Source organism: Capsicum annuum, chromosome 2 (genome assembly GCF_002878395.1).
Source record: "Capsicum annuum cultivar UCD-10X-F1 chromosome 2, UCD10Xv1.1, whole genome shotgun sequence".
Classification (NCBI taxonomy): Eukaryota; Viridiplantae; Streptophyta; class Magnoliopsida; order Solanales; family Solanaceae; genus Capsicum; species Capsicum annuum.
The window spans coordinates 48,498,304-48,516,660 of NC_061112.1; the positions used below are offsets into that span (position 1 = coordinate 48,498,304).

General features: G+C 34.9%; 1 protein-coding gene and 1 pseudogene across 1 annotated transcript; one reads left to right on the forward strand and one right to left on the reverse strand.

The window, feature by feature from the left end:
* Positions 1 to 2,095: 2,095 nt before the first annotated feature.
* LOC107857819 (cytochrome b561 and DOMON domain-containing protein At5g47530-like) lies at positions 2,096 to 3,274 on the forward strand. Its single transcript, XM_016702626.2, has one exon. The coding sequence runs from the start codon at positions 2,096 to 2,098 to the stop codon at positions 3,272 to 3,274; it is 1,179 nt and encodes a 392-aa protein (XP_016558112.2).
* Positions 3,275 to 3,993: 719 nt separating this feature from the next.
* Positions 3,994 to 17,903, reverse strand: LOC107857817 (annotated as a pseudogene).
* Positions 17,904 to 18,357: the final 454 nt, after the last annotated feature.

An 18,357-nucleotide genomic window follows, 5' to 3' on the forward strand; every position in this document is an offset into this window, starting at 1 on the left:
AAAACAAGAAAATCAGTAGGTCTTGTTGAAACACATTAGGCAATCTATTTCATTGATAAGTAATTGTTAAAGCTAAAACAAGAAAATCAGTGGGTGTCATACTGTACCAACATAATACTCTTACATCAAATTTCAACATAACGTACATAAATATGATTCAAAATAAATGAAAAATGCAAGTCTATAACCTTATTCAACAATGAATTTTACTTTAATTTATGAATTAGAATACTAACAAAATTGTGCTAAATGAAAAAATAAACATAAAAATTTTTTTTTTAAAAGATAATACGAATATTGCATAGAATCACAAGAAATAAAGTTGAAAAATGAGAAGAAAATGAAATATAAATAATATAAATTAAAAATACGTATTTTAAATTTTTTTAGAATAATAAAAATAAAAATAATAGAAATAATAAATAAATTAAAATAGAAAAACGAAAATAAAAATAAAAAGTAACCAGCTTGTAATTACACCATCTAACTACCAGCAATTTATAGTTTCCCTCTGTGAATTGGAGAGTGTAATTATCCCTGTCAATTTCACCCAATTACTTGTTGATCAAGTTATTACCTGCCTAACCAGATATCTCAAACAGTGTAAACACACCCAATTACACCAAATTCAATTTTCAGGGTGGCTTTTCAAACAAGCCCGAAGAAATCTCCTATTTTTGGTTGAATTTTCTAGACAACACTTGATTCGTCTCCTTCACATGCATGATTTTCGTCTTTACATTATCTTCATCATTGCTGCTTGACATGCTTAAAATGGAGTCATTTTGGGTTAAAAATATTTGAGCCTCTTCAATGAGTTCTTTATAGGGTTAAAAGTGAGCTTTATTTTCAAATATTTAACTGTAGGATTTCATTTACAATTGTCTCCAGATGTAGTATTTTAGATTTTTCTTAAAACAAAAAAACTTCATTATCGTGAAGTTGGTTGCAACTTATATCTTGGCATGTCTTCAATCTGGACAATTGGCTTTGATACCAATTGTTGGTCAAAATTGGTAGGGCATCATACGAAAATTAATAGTTGCAAACCATCTGATCAAGTGACCTACATAATCTAAAAACTAATATTGAAAATATTCAAAAATAACATAAAACTATTTGTAGAAAATCTTCCACTAAAACAGACTCTTTTAAATAGGGGTGTACAAAAATCGGTTCAACCGATAAACCAAATCGATAAAAATATTACTGGCTTATCGATATCGGGTTATTGGATTAACGGTTTTTAAACGATTTGTAATTTTTTTTATTGGGCTATTTTAATTTTAAGATTTTAGTTAATGGTAAACCAATAACCCAATAAGATTATATTAAAATTATATTTTATTCATAATTATATAATAGTTGCTTTAAATTTAAATGCATATCTTATTGTCTTTTGTGTTTTATAGTTGTTGTCTTGGTGGTTATAATTTATGTAGACTTTATGCATGAATATAAGTATAGATCAAATGAAAATAAGAGAAATTAAAAAAAAAAATAGGAGAATATTTTCTTATCAGTTAAATCGAAAACCAAAATGATAAGGACCAAAAATTGATTACCCGAAACCCGATAACGAATATCTTATTGGTTAGGTTATCGGTTTAGTGTGTTTACAAACTGAAAATCAATAAATCAAATCGATAATACACAAAATTAAACCGAACCAATCAATGCACATCCCTACTTTTAAATGACTACATTGTAAATGTTATGGTATTATGGAATAAGAAGAATGATCTTCAATGTATGGAGGTACAAAAAAAAAATTTCAAGAAAAAGGTTAGCCAAAAGGGAAGAGGGTTATATTTTTCTTTTTAGAAAAAGTAAACTAATTATTGTAATACTGTGACTTTTCCTTGAAGGAAAAGTAAACCTCAAACTTGGTAAAAAAAAAAATCATGCAAAAACCGTAACACCAATAATAGAAAGATAAAGAATACGGAAACTTTTCCTGTTCCCACTCATAAAGGGAATCCTAATCCTTTCCAACTTGAGTAAACTTTCTAATCTCATTCTAAATGGGATTAGTTGACCTGTTATAAAAATGGGACACACGACCACCCTCAGATGATAACAAATTAGTAGCTTCATGGCATACTTTAATAACTTGTTAGCGTTTTACTTCTTGTTTTTCTCCTTGTTGTTCCTCTCATCATCTGCTCAAACAAACTGCTCGGATTTCCAGTTCCGTGGAAAATCCTACGACTCGTGCAGTGATCTTCGTACTCTGAATTCCTTTATTCATTGGAACTACAACCTATCTTCTGGTAGAGTTGATATCGCCTTTAGGAAGTCCGTAAACAAGTACGGGAGATGGCTTGCTTGGGCTATAAACCCAACATCTACAGGGATGATTGGCTCGCAAGCTTTTGTTGCATTGCAGCGTTCAGATGGTACTCTCGAGGCATATACATCACCTATCAACACCTATGGAATTGTGAAAGGCAACTTGAGTTTTAGGGTTCACGACGTTTCAGCTCAGAATATCAACGGACATGTCATCATCTTTGCAAGGTTTGAGCTACCTATGAATGGAACCAATATTGTGAATCATGTTTGGCAAGAAGGACCATTACAAGATGATGATACACCAGGAAGTCATGGCATGTCAGGAGATAACATGAAATCTTTTGGGACTTTAGATTTCCATTCTGGAAAAACTGAGGTTATAACTCATATAAAACCAAATTTAAGGTCTAAGGTAAAGATAGCACATGGGATTATCAATGGGGTTAGTTGGGGAATGATGATGCCACTAGGTGTTGTTCTTGCTAGATTGAGGTATCTACCATTACCACAGTTGCCAGCTTTGTGGTTCTATCTACACATATATTGTCAAAGTATAGCTTATGTTCTTGGTATTGTTGGAGGAGGTTTGGGATTTTACCTCAGGAAACAATCTCCTGGGGGAGTTAAACACACTTCTCATAGATATATTGGTTCTGCACTTTTAGTCCTTGCAACGTTACAATTCTTAGCTCATTGTCTACGGCTGAAAAAGGAACACAAACACAGGGTGTATTGGAATATCTACCATTGGTGCACTGGTTATGGTACTATCATATTGGCAATTGTCAATTGTTTCAAAGGTTTCCAACTGATGGATGATGGGATGTGGATGACGGTTTACACTGCTTCCTACATTGCTTTTCTTGCTTCCTTGGCCTTTGTTGCTTTTGGTCTTGAAGTTTTGAGATGGTACCTGATGAGGGCGACAAAAGAAACTACACCAAGAAGTTCTGCAAATGATATAGAAGATAAGGCGTAGAGTTGTAGCTGGTTATTTTCATTTATGTTCCACCCTCTAGAGATTAGACTAGATGTACTAGTTATTGATTGAAAAACGGTATAAAAGATTTAAGCGCATGCTGTGAAATTTCATGTGTTATTAAGAAGAATGATATTACAAGGAATCTGCAGTAAAACAGGTCATATTTCTACTAAGACAACTTCAATATGTTATCTACTTATAATTGAAGCATTTGGTTGCCTATGACTTGGCATCAATAACAGACCATGAGCTCAAATCTTAATGTTCTTGAAATCTTTCCCTATTAGTATGATCTCAAGAGATTCAAGGTTTCAGATTGTCATTCCTCAAAACTCTTTCAAGCTTCAGCACTTCAATTGCGGAACTTCGCACATTATTCTCTTATTGCTATTTCTAACCAGAGAAACACAGAAATATTCATTTATTTGTATGTCAGGCTTATTTTAATATACAGTTCAATTTGAAAAAAAATTATTTTGTTTACTTGAATGTCAAGCTTATTTTAATAAATACAGTCCAATTTGAAAATTTTATGTTGTCCTTAATTGAATGACTACCTAATAGCTACTCAAATTTCTAAATTAACGGACAGATGTGTAATCCACGAGGTTGCGTAGGTTGGCATTTATTTATGGCTAACTATAACGTTATCTCAATAGAGTGGAATAAATAAACTCTTAGATAACCTACGTAGATTAACAAGATTGAAGCGCTGAAATAACAAGAGAATTTATTGCTTTCAGGGACCTCAGTTGATTTACAATCCTTCACATACAGTGGCAAAGTTGGGAACCAACACTTCTGGATTTTACATACAATTATAAGATGAAAATCCTACGCCATTCACCTTGAGAAAGCTATTGGTCCCTGTTCAAACGATCATCCAAAAACAATTCAGATAAGAACGCACAGACGCGAGGAACATGAAAAGATGAACCAAAATTGGTAAAGGTATAAAGAATGACCAGAAGCAACAAGAGTTCATACTAACTTTCCAAATTTGTAAAGAAAGAAACTTATCATATAACAAATAAAAAGAGTGCATCATACGGACTTCGAAATAGCAGTTTAACCCACACTTGTTTCAAATATCTACTTGGATGTTTTCCAAGGTGTGGTAATGAAAATTCTATATTGAAGTGCTTCATCCCGCCGCAACATAGCAAGTATCTTCCCACTTGCATGTCAAGAAACTTAATGAGTCGCACACATATATAACAGTACTTTTTTTCTTCCAAAAGAGAGGAAATATTTTAAACATTCCGTGATGAGAAAGTGAATATCATCAGAAATGTTGTTCCAGTAGAAAAAATGGTATTCAAGTGTTCTGTTTTGATTTTCTACAGAAAGAATTTTATTTATACGCACGAGTCATTGACAGTTGACATTTGTGTGAAATTTGTCTTGAACATTTCTCGAGTAAATACCAGCATAAATTTCCTTGATAACATGTCACTATGTGGATTCCAACATCCCAATTTCAAAGCACAGAAGTTGCCCCGATAGTTTCACGTTACAAGATACAAGAAATAAAGCACCACGGCTTTTACAGTTCCAGTTGCACTATTATTCATCACACTTCAAGATGCAGTTAATGACTTAAAAATACTATTCAACAAAGTACCTTGTGTATATATACGCAGTCTCTCAGTTTTTGTACTTCATGGTCTCCTTCTCAAACCCAATTGTAGGGAACTGCTTTGCGTACTCCTCCACATTATGGCGAAGTTTTGAAATCTCAGACTGGATGGATGCCCTTGACTGTAGTTTTGTCACAAAGTCTTTCAATTTTGTTCCTGGAACGTAAATTGGTGAAAACGTGGTAAAGGGAGGATTGTTGGTGGTTAAGAAACAACGTAGGTAAATGATGTAAGCAACTGAGGTAACAACATCCTGTCAATAACTAGAAAAATGTAGTGCACATTACTCAGTAAATTAGAAGAAATGACCAGTACGTCGAGATTCATGAATGCATAAAGAGTCAGAGGGAAGCTATGGACAAAGATTGTGTTATTACAGGTATTCAGTAATATTTGGAAGCTTACTGACCTGAAGTTTCAGCCTTAATTTTCACTGCTATCTTCACAGCAGCATCAAAGAATTCAGCAACTTTCACAAAATCTTCATCGATAAATCCCCTGGAAGTGAGTGCAGGAGTTCCTACATACAAATTTTAATCAACTTGGTGGGGAAGAATAACTAAATGGTATCAAAAATTTCACAAGGAAAAATATGTACCCATTCTGATTCCACCAGGGACCATGGCAGATACATCTCCTGGAACAGTGTTCTTATTGGCTGCAATATGTACCGCTTCCAAAACCTTTTCAACCTTAGAACCATCAATACCCTGCAGAACCATGGGTCAAAATTGTGCCATCTTCTATCTCTCATGATAAAGCACAACAAGCATCAATATAGTATATATATGTAGCAAACTCATTCACTAATACCTCATCTAGTTACAAACTTACAATGGGAGGCTGGTGCCTGTGCTTAGAAGAAAAGATCAATGAAAAATCAAAGAGAGGTGGAAAGCTTCAGGAGGTAATAAAGTGATTCCAAAAAGTATTGAAGTCAAACAAGGAACACAGAACGAATCATTTCCAAGCCTATGGGGATCATTCTTCCAGAAAGTTTCTTTTGAATTCATTACAGCACAAATCACACTATTTCGTATTTTAAAACCATTAGTTTCAGTTTGCAGTCTTCTAGACCAAGTAGTTGTTTCACGAGTTCTCAAATTTCCAAGAATATATTAAGATTTTCCATATATAATAGTTCAAAGTTCTAACAGCTGCTGATTGGAAAACAAATCTGCAAACATGAGTAAATGTATTTTACATATTTCTCAAAACCATTTGCTGAAAAAACACTCCAGACTCGAAAGCGTTCAGTTCTTAATCCCCAAAAGGCTTATTTTATCAATCATCAGCTAGGAGAAATGATCTAGTATTTGCACAAAGCGAGTCAAACCATAACACATTAAGTCTGTCGCACTGCAATTGAAAATATTATCAATGAAAGTAGTTGAAAAAGATACATAACCTGTTTCAAAGCGACTGACAAGCCAGTAATTGTATGATTGTGAGGACCACCTTGAAGTCCAGGAAAGACTGCTTGGTTAATTTTGTCCTCATAATCGTACAATACCTTCACAAAGAACCCAAAAAAACATATTTAATTAAATCAGATACTGGGTGATATGTCTTATACTATCTAGCAAAGCACTGTTCAAATACTAACCTCCTTGCCTTGCTTGTTAACCTCCTTCACACCCTTCCTGAAGAAAATCATGGCACCACGAGGTTCACGAAGGGACTTGTGGGTTGTGGTTGTCACCACATCTGCAAAATCAAATGGTGATGGGATGACTCCAGCTGCAACTAACCCACTAATGTGTGCCATATCTGCCAACAAGATAGCTTTCTGCTTGTCACAGACCTGTAAAATACACAGGAGAAGGGAGTTAATTTTGTTCAATCAAAAGTCCCTTAAATTGATCTAAATAACTAAAGCAACAACTGTATAATAGTCTGATAAAATGTACCTTTCGGATTCATGCATAATCATAAAGACGTGCATAAGCACTAGCACCAGCAACAATCAACTTTGGCCTAAAGAGTATGGCACTTTTCTCAAATCTATGAAGAAAAATCACAAGTAATGGAGAAGGTTCAGAGAGGCATCAGTTATTGGAGATTCAACGTCAGAAATTATGAAAACTAGATAGCTTGTAGATCTTGAACAATACTTCTTATTACAGACTAAACATTCCCGCGTCTCCTGCATACGTCCAAATATAACTGGATGAAAAATCACTCGTAATATGTAAAAGGAAGGCCAGAAGAACCTGAAAATTGAAATCCACTCAAAATCATGCAGGACATTAAATTGTAATCACAAAAAGATGTACCTCTAGCAGTTGTTTTTTGTCAATTTTACTTTGTTTTATTTTCTGTGTCAACCCTTATTATTGAACTAATAAACTGATTTTTGCAATGCCGAATGTCGATATAAAACTGCAGTATTCAAGAAGACAGGCTAGAAAGAATAATGAGATAGCAGAAAACTGCCTGATCATAGTTTATATAGCCAGTGCTCTCATTCAGTCTGTATGGCATAGTCTCGAAAAATATAGAGACGGCAGATATCTTCTTTGTATCAGTCTGTTATATTTAAATATAACATAAGAAAAACCATACATAGCATAATTAGAATAATTTTATTGAATACCTACACTAGAAAGTAGAGATTGTTAGATTTTTTGTGGAGATATGCCAACTCCAACTCCAAACACATACACCATATAGTCGGGATACAGACACCAAAATGAGTTCCCTTTCTTAAATCCACTAACTGAAGTTGTAGATTTCAGAACAACTGTGCACAAAAAGTAAATCAACTTTTTCAGGAGATAGAGTCAACTAATGAATAACAGAAATTCCGGAAATGCTATAAATCTTCAGAATTTCACATATAATATGCACAACCTGAAAGCGGAATTTTATGTCCTTCAAGTGTACGGTGTCAAGGAAGTTCTGTACATCGAAGACAGCAAAATACAGGCCAACCTCATGGAAAGTGCATGCGGAAATACAAAGCATTCATACTAGCACAATCTTAGTACAAGGTTGTATATCAGATAGCTTATGGTGCATGGCCTAGAACCCAGTGAAGTTCTGAATCCACAAGAAAGCTAAAGCAGAACAGGGAAAACAAGGAAATAATATAACCAAATGTACTTATCCCAGAAAACCATTAATCATTCAGGAACGCGTAAGTATTCACACTACAGCCACTGTGCAAGTTTCTTATGTAATTGGACCTTTAACGTTGTGATATTAGTCCATGGAATCAAGATAAGAAAACATAGAAGGAGAAACAATAGAACATAAAAGCACCTGATATCCATGAGAAAGATGTCCACCATGAGGAAGATCAAGGGCCATGATTTTTTCATGAGGTTTTAATAATGCAGTGTAAACATGAAAATTAGCAGGTGATCCTGACAGAGGCTGCACATTCACTGCATCAGAAAGGTTAATTGGAGGTAAATACAGCTTTTCTAACAGTAGTTCAAGTGTTGTGGCCTGCAAACTTCTGAAATATAAGTTATTTCAAGACTATGCAGAAGTTGATTAGTAAATTATCTCCCCATTTTGCAGGATCCAATTGGAATGCGTCTAAAGCATGTTTTTGGCATAAGGTTTCCTCCATGTCAATATACCTAGACAACCACTCATTCCTTCAGAATGAAAGTAGAAAATCCGGCAAATAATAGCTGATAAAAATATACTATAGCATCAGAATACTTAGGATTTAGGAAAAACAAAGAAAAATTTGAGCATTTTTGCGTACTTGTTTCCTCCATAGTATCTAGCCCCAGGATATCCTTCACTGTACTTGTTTGTCATAACAGATCCAACAGCTTGCATTACAGACATAGAAGTGAAATTTTCTGAAGGAATAAGTTCAAGTCCCTACAAATTAAAAATTTTCAACTCATGTCTACTACTGCAAAGTATCAGCTTCCCGGCCAAACTTCAACAATGAATTTTACATGAAAGCAAAGAGTATCAATAGAAATAGATAATTACAGCAGATAAGATGACTAAAGGAGCAAACTTTTTTAAATCTTAGCAACTCCAAAAGCATCATAATTTACGGTAAGAATCATACGAAAAATTCAAAACTTAAGTTTTCCAACCTACTATGCTAAAATAAATTTCAAAAGACTAATTCACTGCCTAGACTTTAGTTAGAAACTAAAACAGCATACAGACTAGTTTGTTGCTACTCCCTTAGTCCCAATTTAAGCGTCTTACTTTCCCTTTTGGTTTGTTCCAAAAATAGTTTCTCTTTCTACATTTAGTAAGTTTTCCAATTCCAACATCCTACCTGACAAGTTTAAGATCACAAGATTTAAAGGACTACACACATCTTTAATCGAAAACCACAAGATTCAAAAGTCTCCTTTTATTTCTTAAACTTCATACCCAGTCTATTTAAGATACTTTAAATTTGGACACAGGAGCAATATTTAGTTAGAACCAAACATATACATGGACTCAAATATTTATTACTACTATTTTTTGATAGTCGTGGTGTCTGAGCCAGCTTTCGCGCGCCTCAACTAATTCCACGGAATACTTGCCACCTCCCACCAACAATAGGTACCAAGTATATTACTACTAATTGAAGTAAGTTCATCTATGAACTTCAAACTGAATTATAACCCGATCTACGGAACCTTCTTTCTTTATGTAGATTAGACTATAAACATACACATGGACTCAAACTGATGAATTGTTGAGCATGAATGCTAGAAGAAAAAGAAGAAGGATTGAAGAAAAGATGGAAAAGAAGAAAGATTGAAGAAAAGATAGAACCTTCCACTGGCGTGCTTTTTCATGCTCACTAATGTCAGCAATTTCAGGATCAACTTCCTCTAGAGGGGCATTCAGTTGCTTTGGCCACTGGAATTCCAGGTCTCCCAAGTTAGAAAACATTCAAAAGACATGAGCAGAAATCAAATAGAAATACAGTACAGATTCATAAAAGTTCAAATGCTTACTGTGACACCATTTTTTTCCTTCTCATAAGCAGCTTCATTAGGCAAGGATGACTGCAGGAATGAACTGAAACAAACTTAACCCTACAATTAATAAATTAACACCACTACGCATTCAACTGCACTTAGTATTTTCGATACAGAACATAAACACAAATAAGTGAAACCAATTAAAATTTTAGCACAACAACATATCTAGTGAAATCTCACAAGTGGTGTCTAGGGAGTGAAATCTCACAAGTGGTGTCTAGGGGGGCAGAGTGTATGCAAACCTTACCACTACCTCGTGGAGTTATAGAGGCTATTTCTGAAAGACACTCAGCTCAAGTGCAACAAATTCACGTACAATGAAGAAGGAAACAATGAAGAACCCAATAAATTTTAGTAAAATATTAAATCTTGACGATATAATTTTGCAAGTATAATAAGTTCAATCTGGAGAGCCTTAAAAATTGAACAATCAAATTTAAATCGCAATGTCCCTGACAGCATAGCAGAGCTTTAGTGCAATAGGCTGCCATTTTAATGCCTGTTATAACAACTACAGTATAGCAGGAAAAAAAAATGATACAACTCAATAAGAACAACCCAAAAGCTAAAGTAGGAGAGCCCAAGATCATATAAACACACATAACACGACATGGGACTGAATTTACATATCTTTGATATGAGAATATTGTAATGCAGTGAAGTAGTTGGCTGAGTCAGCATTAGTTAGTTGAGTCATGGATGAGTCATCATAACTGATTAGTTGATCAGGTTAGCTGCTAGTTCGTTGGTTAAGTGATTGTTAGATAGCAGGGAAAGTTGGTTACTACAAATACTTGTATGGACTACAATAATGAGGATAATTTTGAACAATAATACAGTTTTCCTAATTGAATTCTATTTTCATCTTCTTTCCTAACCCACCCCATAGCTGATTACTCGAGTTTTCTCCGTAAAAACTCTTGTCCAGCTGCTAAAACCTCGGATTCCTCTGTGAATCCCTGCATTTTGGCTATTATTGGTATCAGAGACACTCAGATTCTTGGCCACAATGACGAAATCAACAAGGTCTAATGATAATTCTCCAACGGAAATAGGGGAATTAAGAGAAATGATGCAGAAATTAGTTTCAGAAATGGGAGTCCTTACAGGTGAGGTAGCATTGTTGAAGAAATTGGATCGAACAGTATCAGAATTGAAGGAACAACTCGAAGGAAATCGAAGGGATAATTCTCCTGTAGAAGATGGAGTTGAGGTTTCAGGGGTTAGACAGTCGAGAGAGAGACAACCAATGGAAGAGGAACCCAGAAACAAAAACCTTATGGGGTACCAGCAAGGTATTGCTCGTTACTCTAAACTTGATTTTCCAAAATTTTCAAGGGAAGATGTGAAATCCTGGTTGTTTAGAGTCTAACAATTCTTTAAATTTGATGAAATTACTATGGATCAAAGAGTGGGATTGGCATCAATACATCTAGAAGGTGAAGCTATTCAATGGCATCAATCTTTTATGAGGTATAGACAGTACACCCACCCGCCTACTTAGAATGAATATGCAATGGCATTGGTGGAATGATTTGGGGTCGATTATGATGATCCTATGGAGGAGATCAAGAAGATTAAGCAAATAGGTTCAGTGAAAGAATATCAAGCTATCTTTGAGAGAAAATTGGAAAGAGTAAATCTATCTCAAGAAAATGCAATTAGTTGCTTTTTAGGAGGGCTTACAGATGAGTTAAATCTAGCTGTGAAACTGACCAATCCTACTAGTTTACTGCAAGTGTTCAAAACTGCTAGAATGCAAGAAGCCTACTTGACTACTCAAGCTAAAGCCATAAGACAGAATTCTTTCGCTAATACTCAGAATTTTTCATCCAAGAGATCAAGTGATCCAAGGTTTATTAATAAACCTTTATTATCAACACCAAATCCTGGTATTCCAGTAGCTCAAAAGGGGGTGAATAAGAGGAGGTTAAGCATTGAAGAAATGAATGAGAAGAGGGCACAAGGGTTATGTTACTTCTGTTCGGAGAAGTATAACCCTGGTCACAAATGTATGAATTTGAAATAGTTGTATATCTTGGAGATTGAAGAGCAAGAAGAAATGATGGATCAACAGTTAGATTACGGTGAAAGCCACAAGTTGGTACAAGAGCCAGTTATGGAGCAAATGGAAATCTCGATTCATGCCTTGAATGGGTCATTGGGATATAGAACACTGAGAGTAACTGGTTATCACTCAATAAAACCACTGCATATATTGGTGGATAATAGGAGTTCCCATAATTTATTGACCCTGAATTGGTGAAACTTTTGGGATGTAAGGTCTAGGAAACTAAACCTCAATTAGTGGCTGCTGCTAATAGGAATCGTATGAAGGTAAACCAAGTCTATAGAATTTCATGGTTATTGCAGGGTGCTGAATTCACAGTCAATTTCTTACTCCTACCTTGGGATCTTGTAGAGTAGTACTTGGAGTCCAGTGGTTGCTAAAACTAGGTGATATCAAAATGAACTTCAGGGAGCTCACTATGGAGTTCTGGTACAAAAGAAGGAAACACTTGCTAAGAGGTGCAGGGAAACAAATCACAACTTCTAGTGCTGGTAAATAGGAAAAACTCACAGGTATTGAATCTCAATTGTGTATGATTCAGGTGGTGCCTGTGGGGTGTAACAAATTATAGTGGTACTCATTAGAGGTATAAGGTGCATCTGATAAAGATCCTCAAATTTTAAGCTTGTTGAATGAGTTCCAAGAGGTATTTAATGAGCCTAAAAAGTTACCACCTTCAAGAGGTGTTTTTTATCACACCATAGTACTGCAACAGGGAACGAAACCCATCAATAAGAGGCCATATAGATACCCAGCAGTTAAGAAAGATATCATTGAGGAAATGGTCCAACAAATGTTAGATGAAGGACTAATACAACCTAGTAGCAGCCCTTTTGCATTGTCCGTTGTGTCGGTGGGAAAGAAAGATGGGACATGGAGACTATGTGTTGATTATCGAGATCTGAATAAACATATAGTGAAAAATAAATTTCCAATCCCAGTGGTTGAAGATCTGTTAGATGAGCTTGGTGGTTCTAAGATTTTTTCTAAAATAGATCTTAGAGCTAGATACCATCAATTGACGATGGTAGTGGAGGACATTCCTAAAACCATATTTAGGACACACTCAGGCCATTTTGAATATCTGGTAATACCTTTTGGTCTATCTAATGCACCCGCAACTTTTCAAGGACTAATGAATTTTGTGTTCAAGTAGTTTCTTAGGAAGTTTGTACTAGTGTTTTTTTATGACATTCTGATATACAGTTCGAATTTACATGATCACCTTGCACACCTTAAATGTGTATTTCTTGAAATGGGGAAAGATCAATTGTTTGCTAAGCAGAGCAAGTGCTTTTTTGGGGTTCGTAAAATTGAATATTTGGCCCATTTCATATCTGAGATGGGGTAGCAACTGATCCTCAAAAGGTCACAGCTGTACAAAATTGGCCAATACCAATATCTCTAAACCAACTAAGGGGCTTCTTAGGATTGGCTGGTTATTACGAGAGATTCATTAAAAATTTTAGGGTGATATGCAGGCTACTTAATGATCTTTTCAAAAAAGACAATTTTAAATGGTCTACTAAAGCTGATTCTGCTTTTGTTCAAGTGAAGGAAGCATTAACAGGAGCTTTTGTATTAGCACTACCCGATGCTAGTAAAACTTTTATGATGGAAACAGATACTAGTGGATATGGTATTGGAGCAGTCCATATGCAGCAAGGTCATCCCATTGCTTTCATTAGCAAGGGCCTCTCTAACAGGCATGCTTCTATGTCTGTGTATGACAGAGAGCTTTTATCAATTGTGCATGCTGTGATAAAATGGTCCCAATATCTTCTTGGTTAAAAGTTCATTATCAGGATTGATCAAAAGGCTTTGAAGTACTTAAAGGAGCAGAAAATTCATACCAACTCTCAACTGATGAGGCTGACGAAATTGATGCCTTTTGACTACACTATTGAGTATAAACAAAGAGTAGAGAACAAAGTGCCTGATGCCTTATCCAGGATTACGGGTTCTGAGCTTATTTCCTTAATAATTTCACCCTCAAGTTCTGATTTACTGCAAAGGATTATATCCAGTTGGGATTCAGATGTTGACATAAAGCATATTGTTGAGCAATTAAAAGCTGGTAAAAGCATCTCTCAGTTCACTTGGCACAACAATCAACTTAGAAGAAAAGGTAGATTGGTAGTGGTAAGAGTGTCAAACATAAGAGAATCTATCATCACATTATGGCACAGTACTTCTCAAGGGGGTCACTCAGAGGTGGATGCTACTTTGAAGAGGTTACTCACATTGTTCTATTGAAAGGGTATTAGACAAGATGTCAAGTCCTTTGTGCAAAAATGTGATACCTGTCAAAGAAACAAAGATTATTTGGCTGCTTACCCTGGGTTGCTGCAACCATTACCCATTCTCGAAGTTGTGTGGTCTTATATTAGCATGAATTTTATTGATAGACTTCCTAAATCAAATGGTCATGAGGTTATTTTGGTGGTTGTTGATAGGTTAAGCAAATATGGTCACTCCATCCCTTTGAAACATCCCTATTCAGCTCAATCTGTGGCTAAGGTGTTTATTGATTTAGTTGTACTATTGCATGGTTTTCCCGATGCTATCACGAGTGACAGAGATGCTGTTTTTCTTAGCTCTTTTTGGCAAGAGTTGTTTACAGGGAGTCCAATTAAATACTTCTTCAGCTTATCATCCACAATCTGATGGCCAGACTGAAGTCCTGAACAGGTTCTTAGAGACGTATTTGAGGTGCTCTAGTAATGAACATGCCACGGATTGTTATTCTTGTTTACCCATGGCTGAGTACTGGTACAATACTTCCTTCCACTCAGCTATTCAAACCACTCCATATGAAGCTTTATGTGGACGTCCTTCTCTCCTACACCTCCCATACTTAGCTGGTGAATCAGTTTCCCCAGAGGTTCACAACACATTACTTAACAGGAAAATAAAACTGCAACTACTTAAACATCACCTTAAGAGGTATCAAGTGAGGATAAAACAGCAAAAAGATAGTCATAGGAGTGACAGGGTATTTGCAGTCGGGGATTGGGTCTATTTTAAGGTGCAACCTTATAGACAAGTCACTATTGCTCAACATTCTTTCCACAAACTTGCAGCAAAATACTATGGCCCCTTTTCAAGTCATTAAAAGAGTTGGACCTATTTCTTACACTCTTTTGTTTCCTTCATCTATTAAGATTCATCCTACTGTACATGTATCTCTCCTAAAAAAATGTCATGTTGTTCCGGACCAAATCTCCTATCCCTCTACCACTGATATTGCTGATCCCCAGTTCCCAAATCCTGAGTCTGTGTTGCAGAGGAGAATGGTTAAGAAAGGCAATAAGGTTGTTGTCTAGGTGTTGGTCAAGTGGCAAGGCTTATCTGCAGAGCATGCTACTTGGGAGTTTACAACCATCCTTAAGACTAGGTTCCCTCACTTTGATCCTTGAGGTCACGGATCTCTTATTACAGGGAGTACTGATATGAGAATATTGTAATGCAGTGAAGTAGTTAGAGTCAGCATTAGTTAGTTGAGTCATGGATGAGTCATCGTAACTGATTAGTTGATCAGTTTAGTTGTTAGTTAGTTGGTTAAGTGGTTGTTAGATAGCAGGGAAAGTTAGTTACTACAAATACTTGTATGGACTACAATAATGAGGATAATTTTGAACAATAATACAGTTTTCCTAATTGAATTCTATTTTCATCTTCTTTCCTAATCCACCCCCATAGCTGATTACTCGAGTTTTCTTCATAAAAACTCCTGTCCAGCTGCTAAAACCTCGGATTCCTCTATGAATCCCTACTTTTTGGCTATCAATCTTGCAATGGACCATAACAGAAAAAAAAATTAAAAAAAGACAAACCATGTAATAGAGAGAGCCCCCATTATAGAGACACTTGATGGGTTTATTAACAGAAGAGGAAAGTCTACGAAGAGCTATTGCCATGGGCATCCTAAGCCTCCTTCTGCCCCTGTTTTAGGCACCCAATGAAATGAATGACTTCTTTTGTGTAGGGGTGATCATGGGTTGGTTTGGGTCGGATATTAGTCAAAATCATAACCAAATCAACTTAGTTGGTTTTTAAATTTCAAAAACCAAATCAAACTAATACAAGAAAATAACTGTTATTCTTATCTGAATGATGAGAATTTCATGTAAAAAGGTCAAGTGTTCAACTTATGTAATTTGAGGCAGAGCATTAATACATAACGAGATAGATTAAGTTATCGATATATTTCGTCACTATATTTTATACTGCTTCTCATATAAGTATCTAACAACATTTCGTATACTACTAATGCATCAGTTTGTGCCTCTTTCATAGAGTATTACCTTCAAGTACCTGGTCTATCACACAAACAATTCTCTTTCAAATAGATAAGGCCTTGAAATATAAATGTATAAAAATATATTATTGTGTATATATTAAATGCAAAACTTAAAAAAAAATAACATAAAAGTTTTAAGAAAAAAAGTGTATTAAAAAGAAAGATAATAATTCACCATCACACGAACAATAAAGAGAAACAACAACAACAACAACAACAAACCCAGTGTATTCCCACCTAGTGGGGTCTGGGGGGTAAGATGTACGCAGTCCATACCTCTACCTCTGATGAAGTAGAAAGGCTGTTTCCGATAGACCCCCGGCTCAAGGCACGAGATACCACACAAACACATAGTGCAGCACAGAAGTCAAAATCTGCTTTAAGTCACACCATTCCTGCTGCCTGTTGTCTGTATTCTCTGGAACAATGCTGGAATAAACAAAAAAGGATTAACTTAGTAAAAAAAAAAGCACTATATGAAAATAAAGAAATATGCATGTGGGAACCTAGGTAACATAAAAGAATTACATGAATACAAAGTTTTTCAAGAAAAAAAGTCTCAACCTCATCTTTCTCATAAACGAATACACAGTCTTTCTAACAAAAATTAGACAAACCTACCTACTCGATGGCTAGCGGCTGATATACACTATCAAATATTCACATATGCACATAGGCTTTAAAATCCTCAGAAAAAAATTAGCTATTGATGTTCTTGTTACTTGTCCTTTTCTTTTAAGATAAAGGGGACGAAGATACTTCTAGTTTAATGCCTTGGATATCAAGTGGCAAAAAATAGGAGAAATAAAAATATACAAAGATATTACATGAGCCAACGACTACAAGGATGAAAAACCCCAAGCAAAATACGACCAACACGATACTGATTTCCCAGCTATGTGTACCCATTATTTATATGGATATATGAGTATCATTTCCCTTCTGGCCCATTCTTTGCTAATCCATAATCAGAACGTAAACCGTAATCTTTCAACACATATTGATCATCTTTAAAATAAAATATGATGAAAAAAAGAAAGAGAATTGGAAGTAACTCATTGAATCTATTACGATGTTTGAAGCCTTAAAATCCTTGTATATGACTGATTTGTCGTTTTCATGGAGGAAGGCGAGATCTTTTGATTCTCCCAATGATTTATTCATCCTTATTGACCACGATAATATGATCGAAAATTCGACAAAATGCCAGAAATACATACATGACAGTTACTTATATCAGGTTTTCTAGTGCTAAAAATCACATGCTGCTACTTAATTTTTTCTTATGCTGTAAAAACAGGATCAATTTCTAGACCATGATCTTTTGAATACTATGATGTAATTCATTTTTTTATAGCCCTATATTCAAAATTCACAGTGAAAAAGAAAGTGTCAACTTACTTTCAAATAGTTGATTCTCCAAGCATTCCCTCGATAAGAATTCATAGACTAAGAATCTAACAACACAACAGTAAAAAAAAAAACTTTGAAGAGAGAAATAAAAAATCGAATCATTATGATTATAATACTATAAACCATCACCTTAACAAATTAGTGCAGCATATTGTTGGTTTAAATAACAAATACACGTTTAAAAGGAGTAAAACTTGCCACAACCAAAAAGAGAACCATTATTCTCGTCATACATAGTTAAAAAGGAAAAGAGATAAACCCCTTTAATTTTTATAGGTACTTCAATTGACAGATGACTACATTCATCGGCAAGTATGCATATTTAGTCCAATTATTTGATCAGAAATTTTCAACGGGAGAAATTATCAAAAAGAAAAATTTATTGTCAATAGTTCGTTATGTATAATTTATATTAATTATGTATAATTTATTTTACACAAATTCAACTACTATATTATAAATAAAAACACAAATCAACATATCATTATAATGTAATGCTAAATTCATAAGCAAGAAAGGAAAAAGTTTTAATTACTAATAGAAGCATAGGCATGCACATCCTACCAAACAACATATTTTTCTTCGTGTGGATCTGCAAAAAAGAAAAAGAAAAAGTATAAATTATGTGATTAAATTTATATTTTTTTTAGATTATTATATATAGAGAATAAGAGCGAATTTCTCTCTTT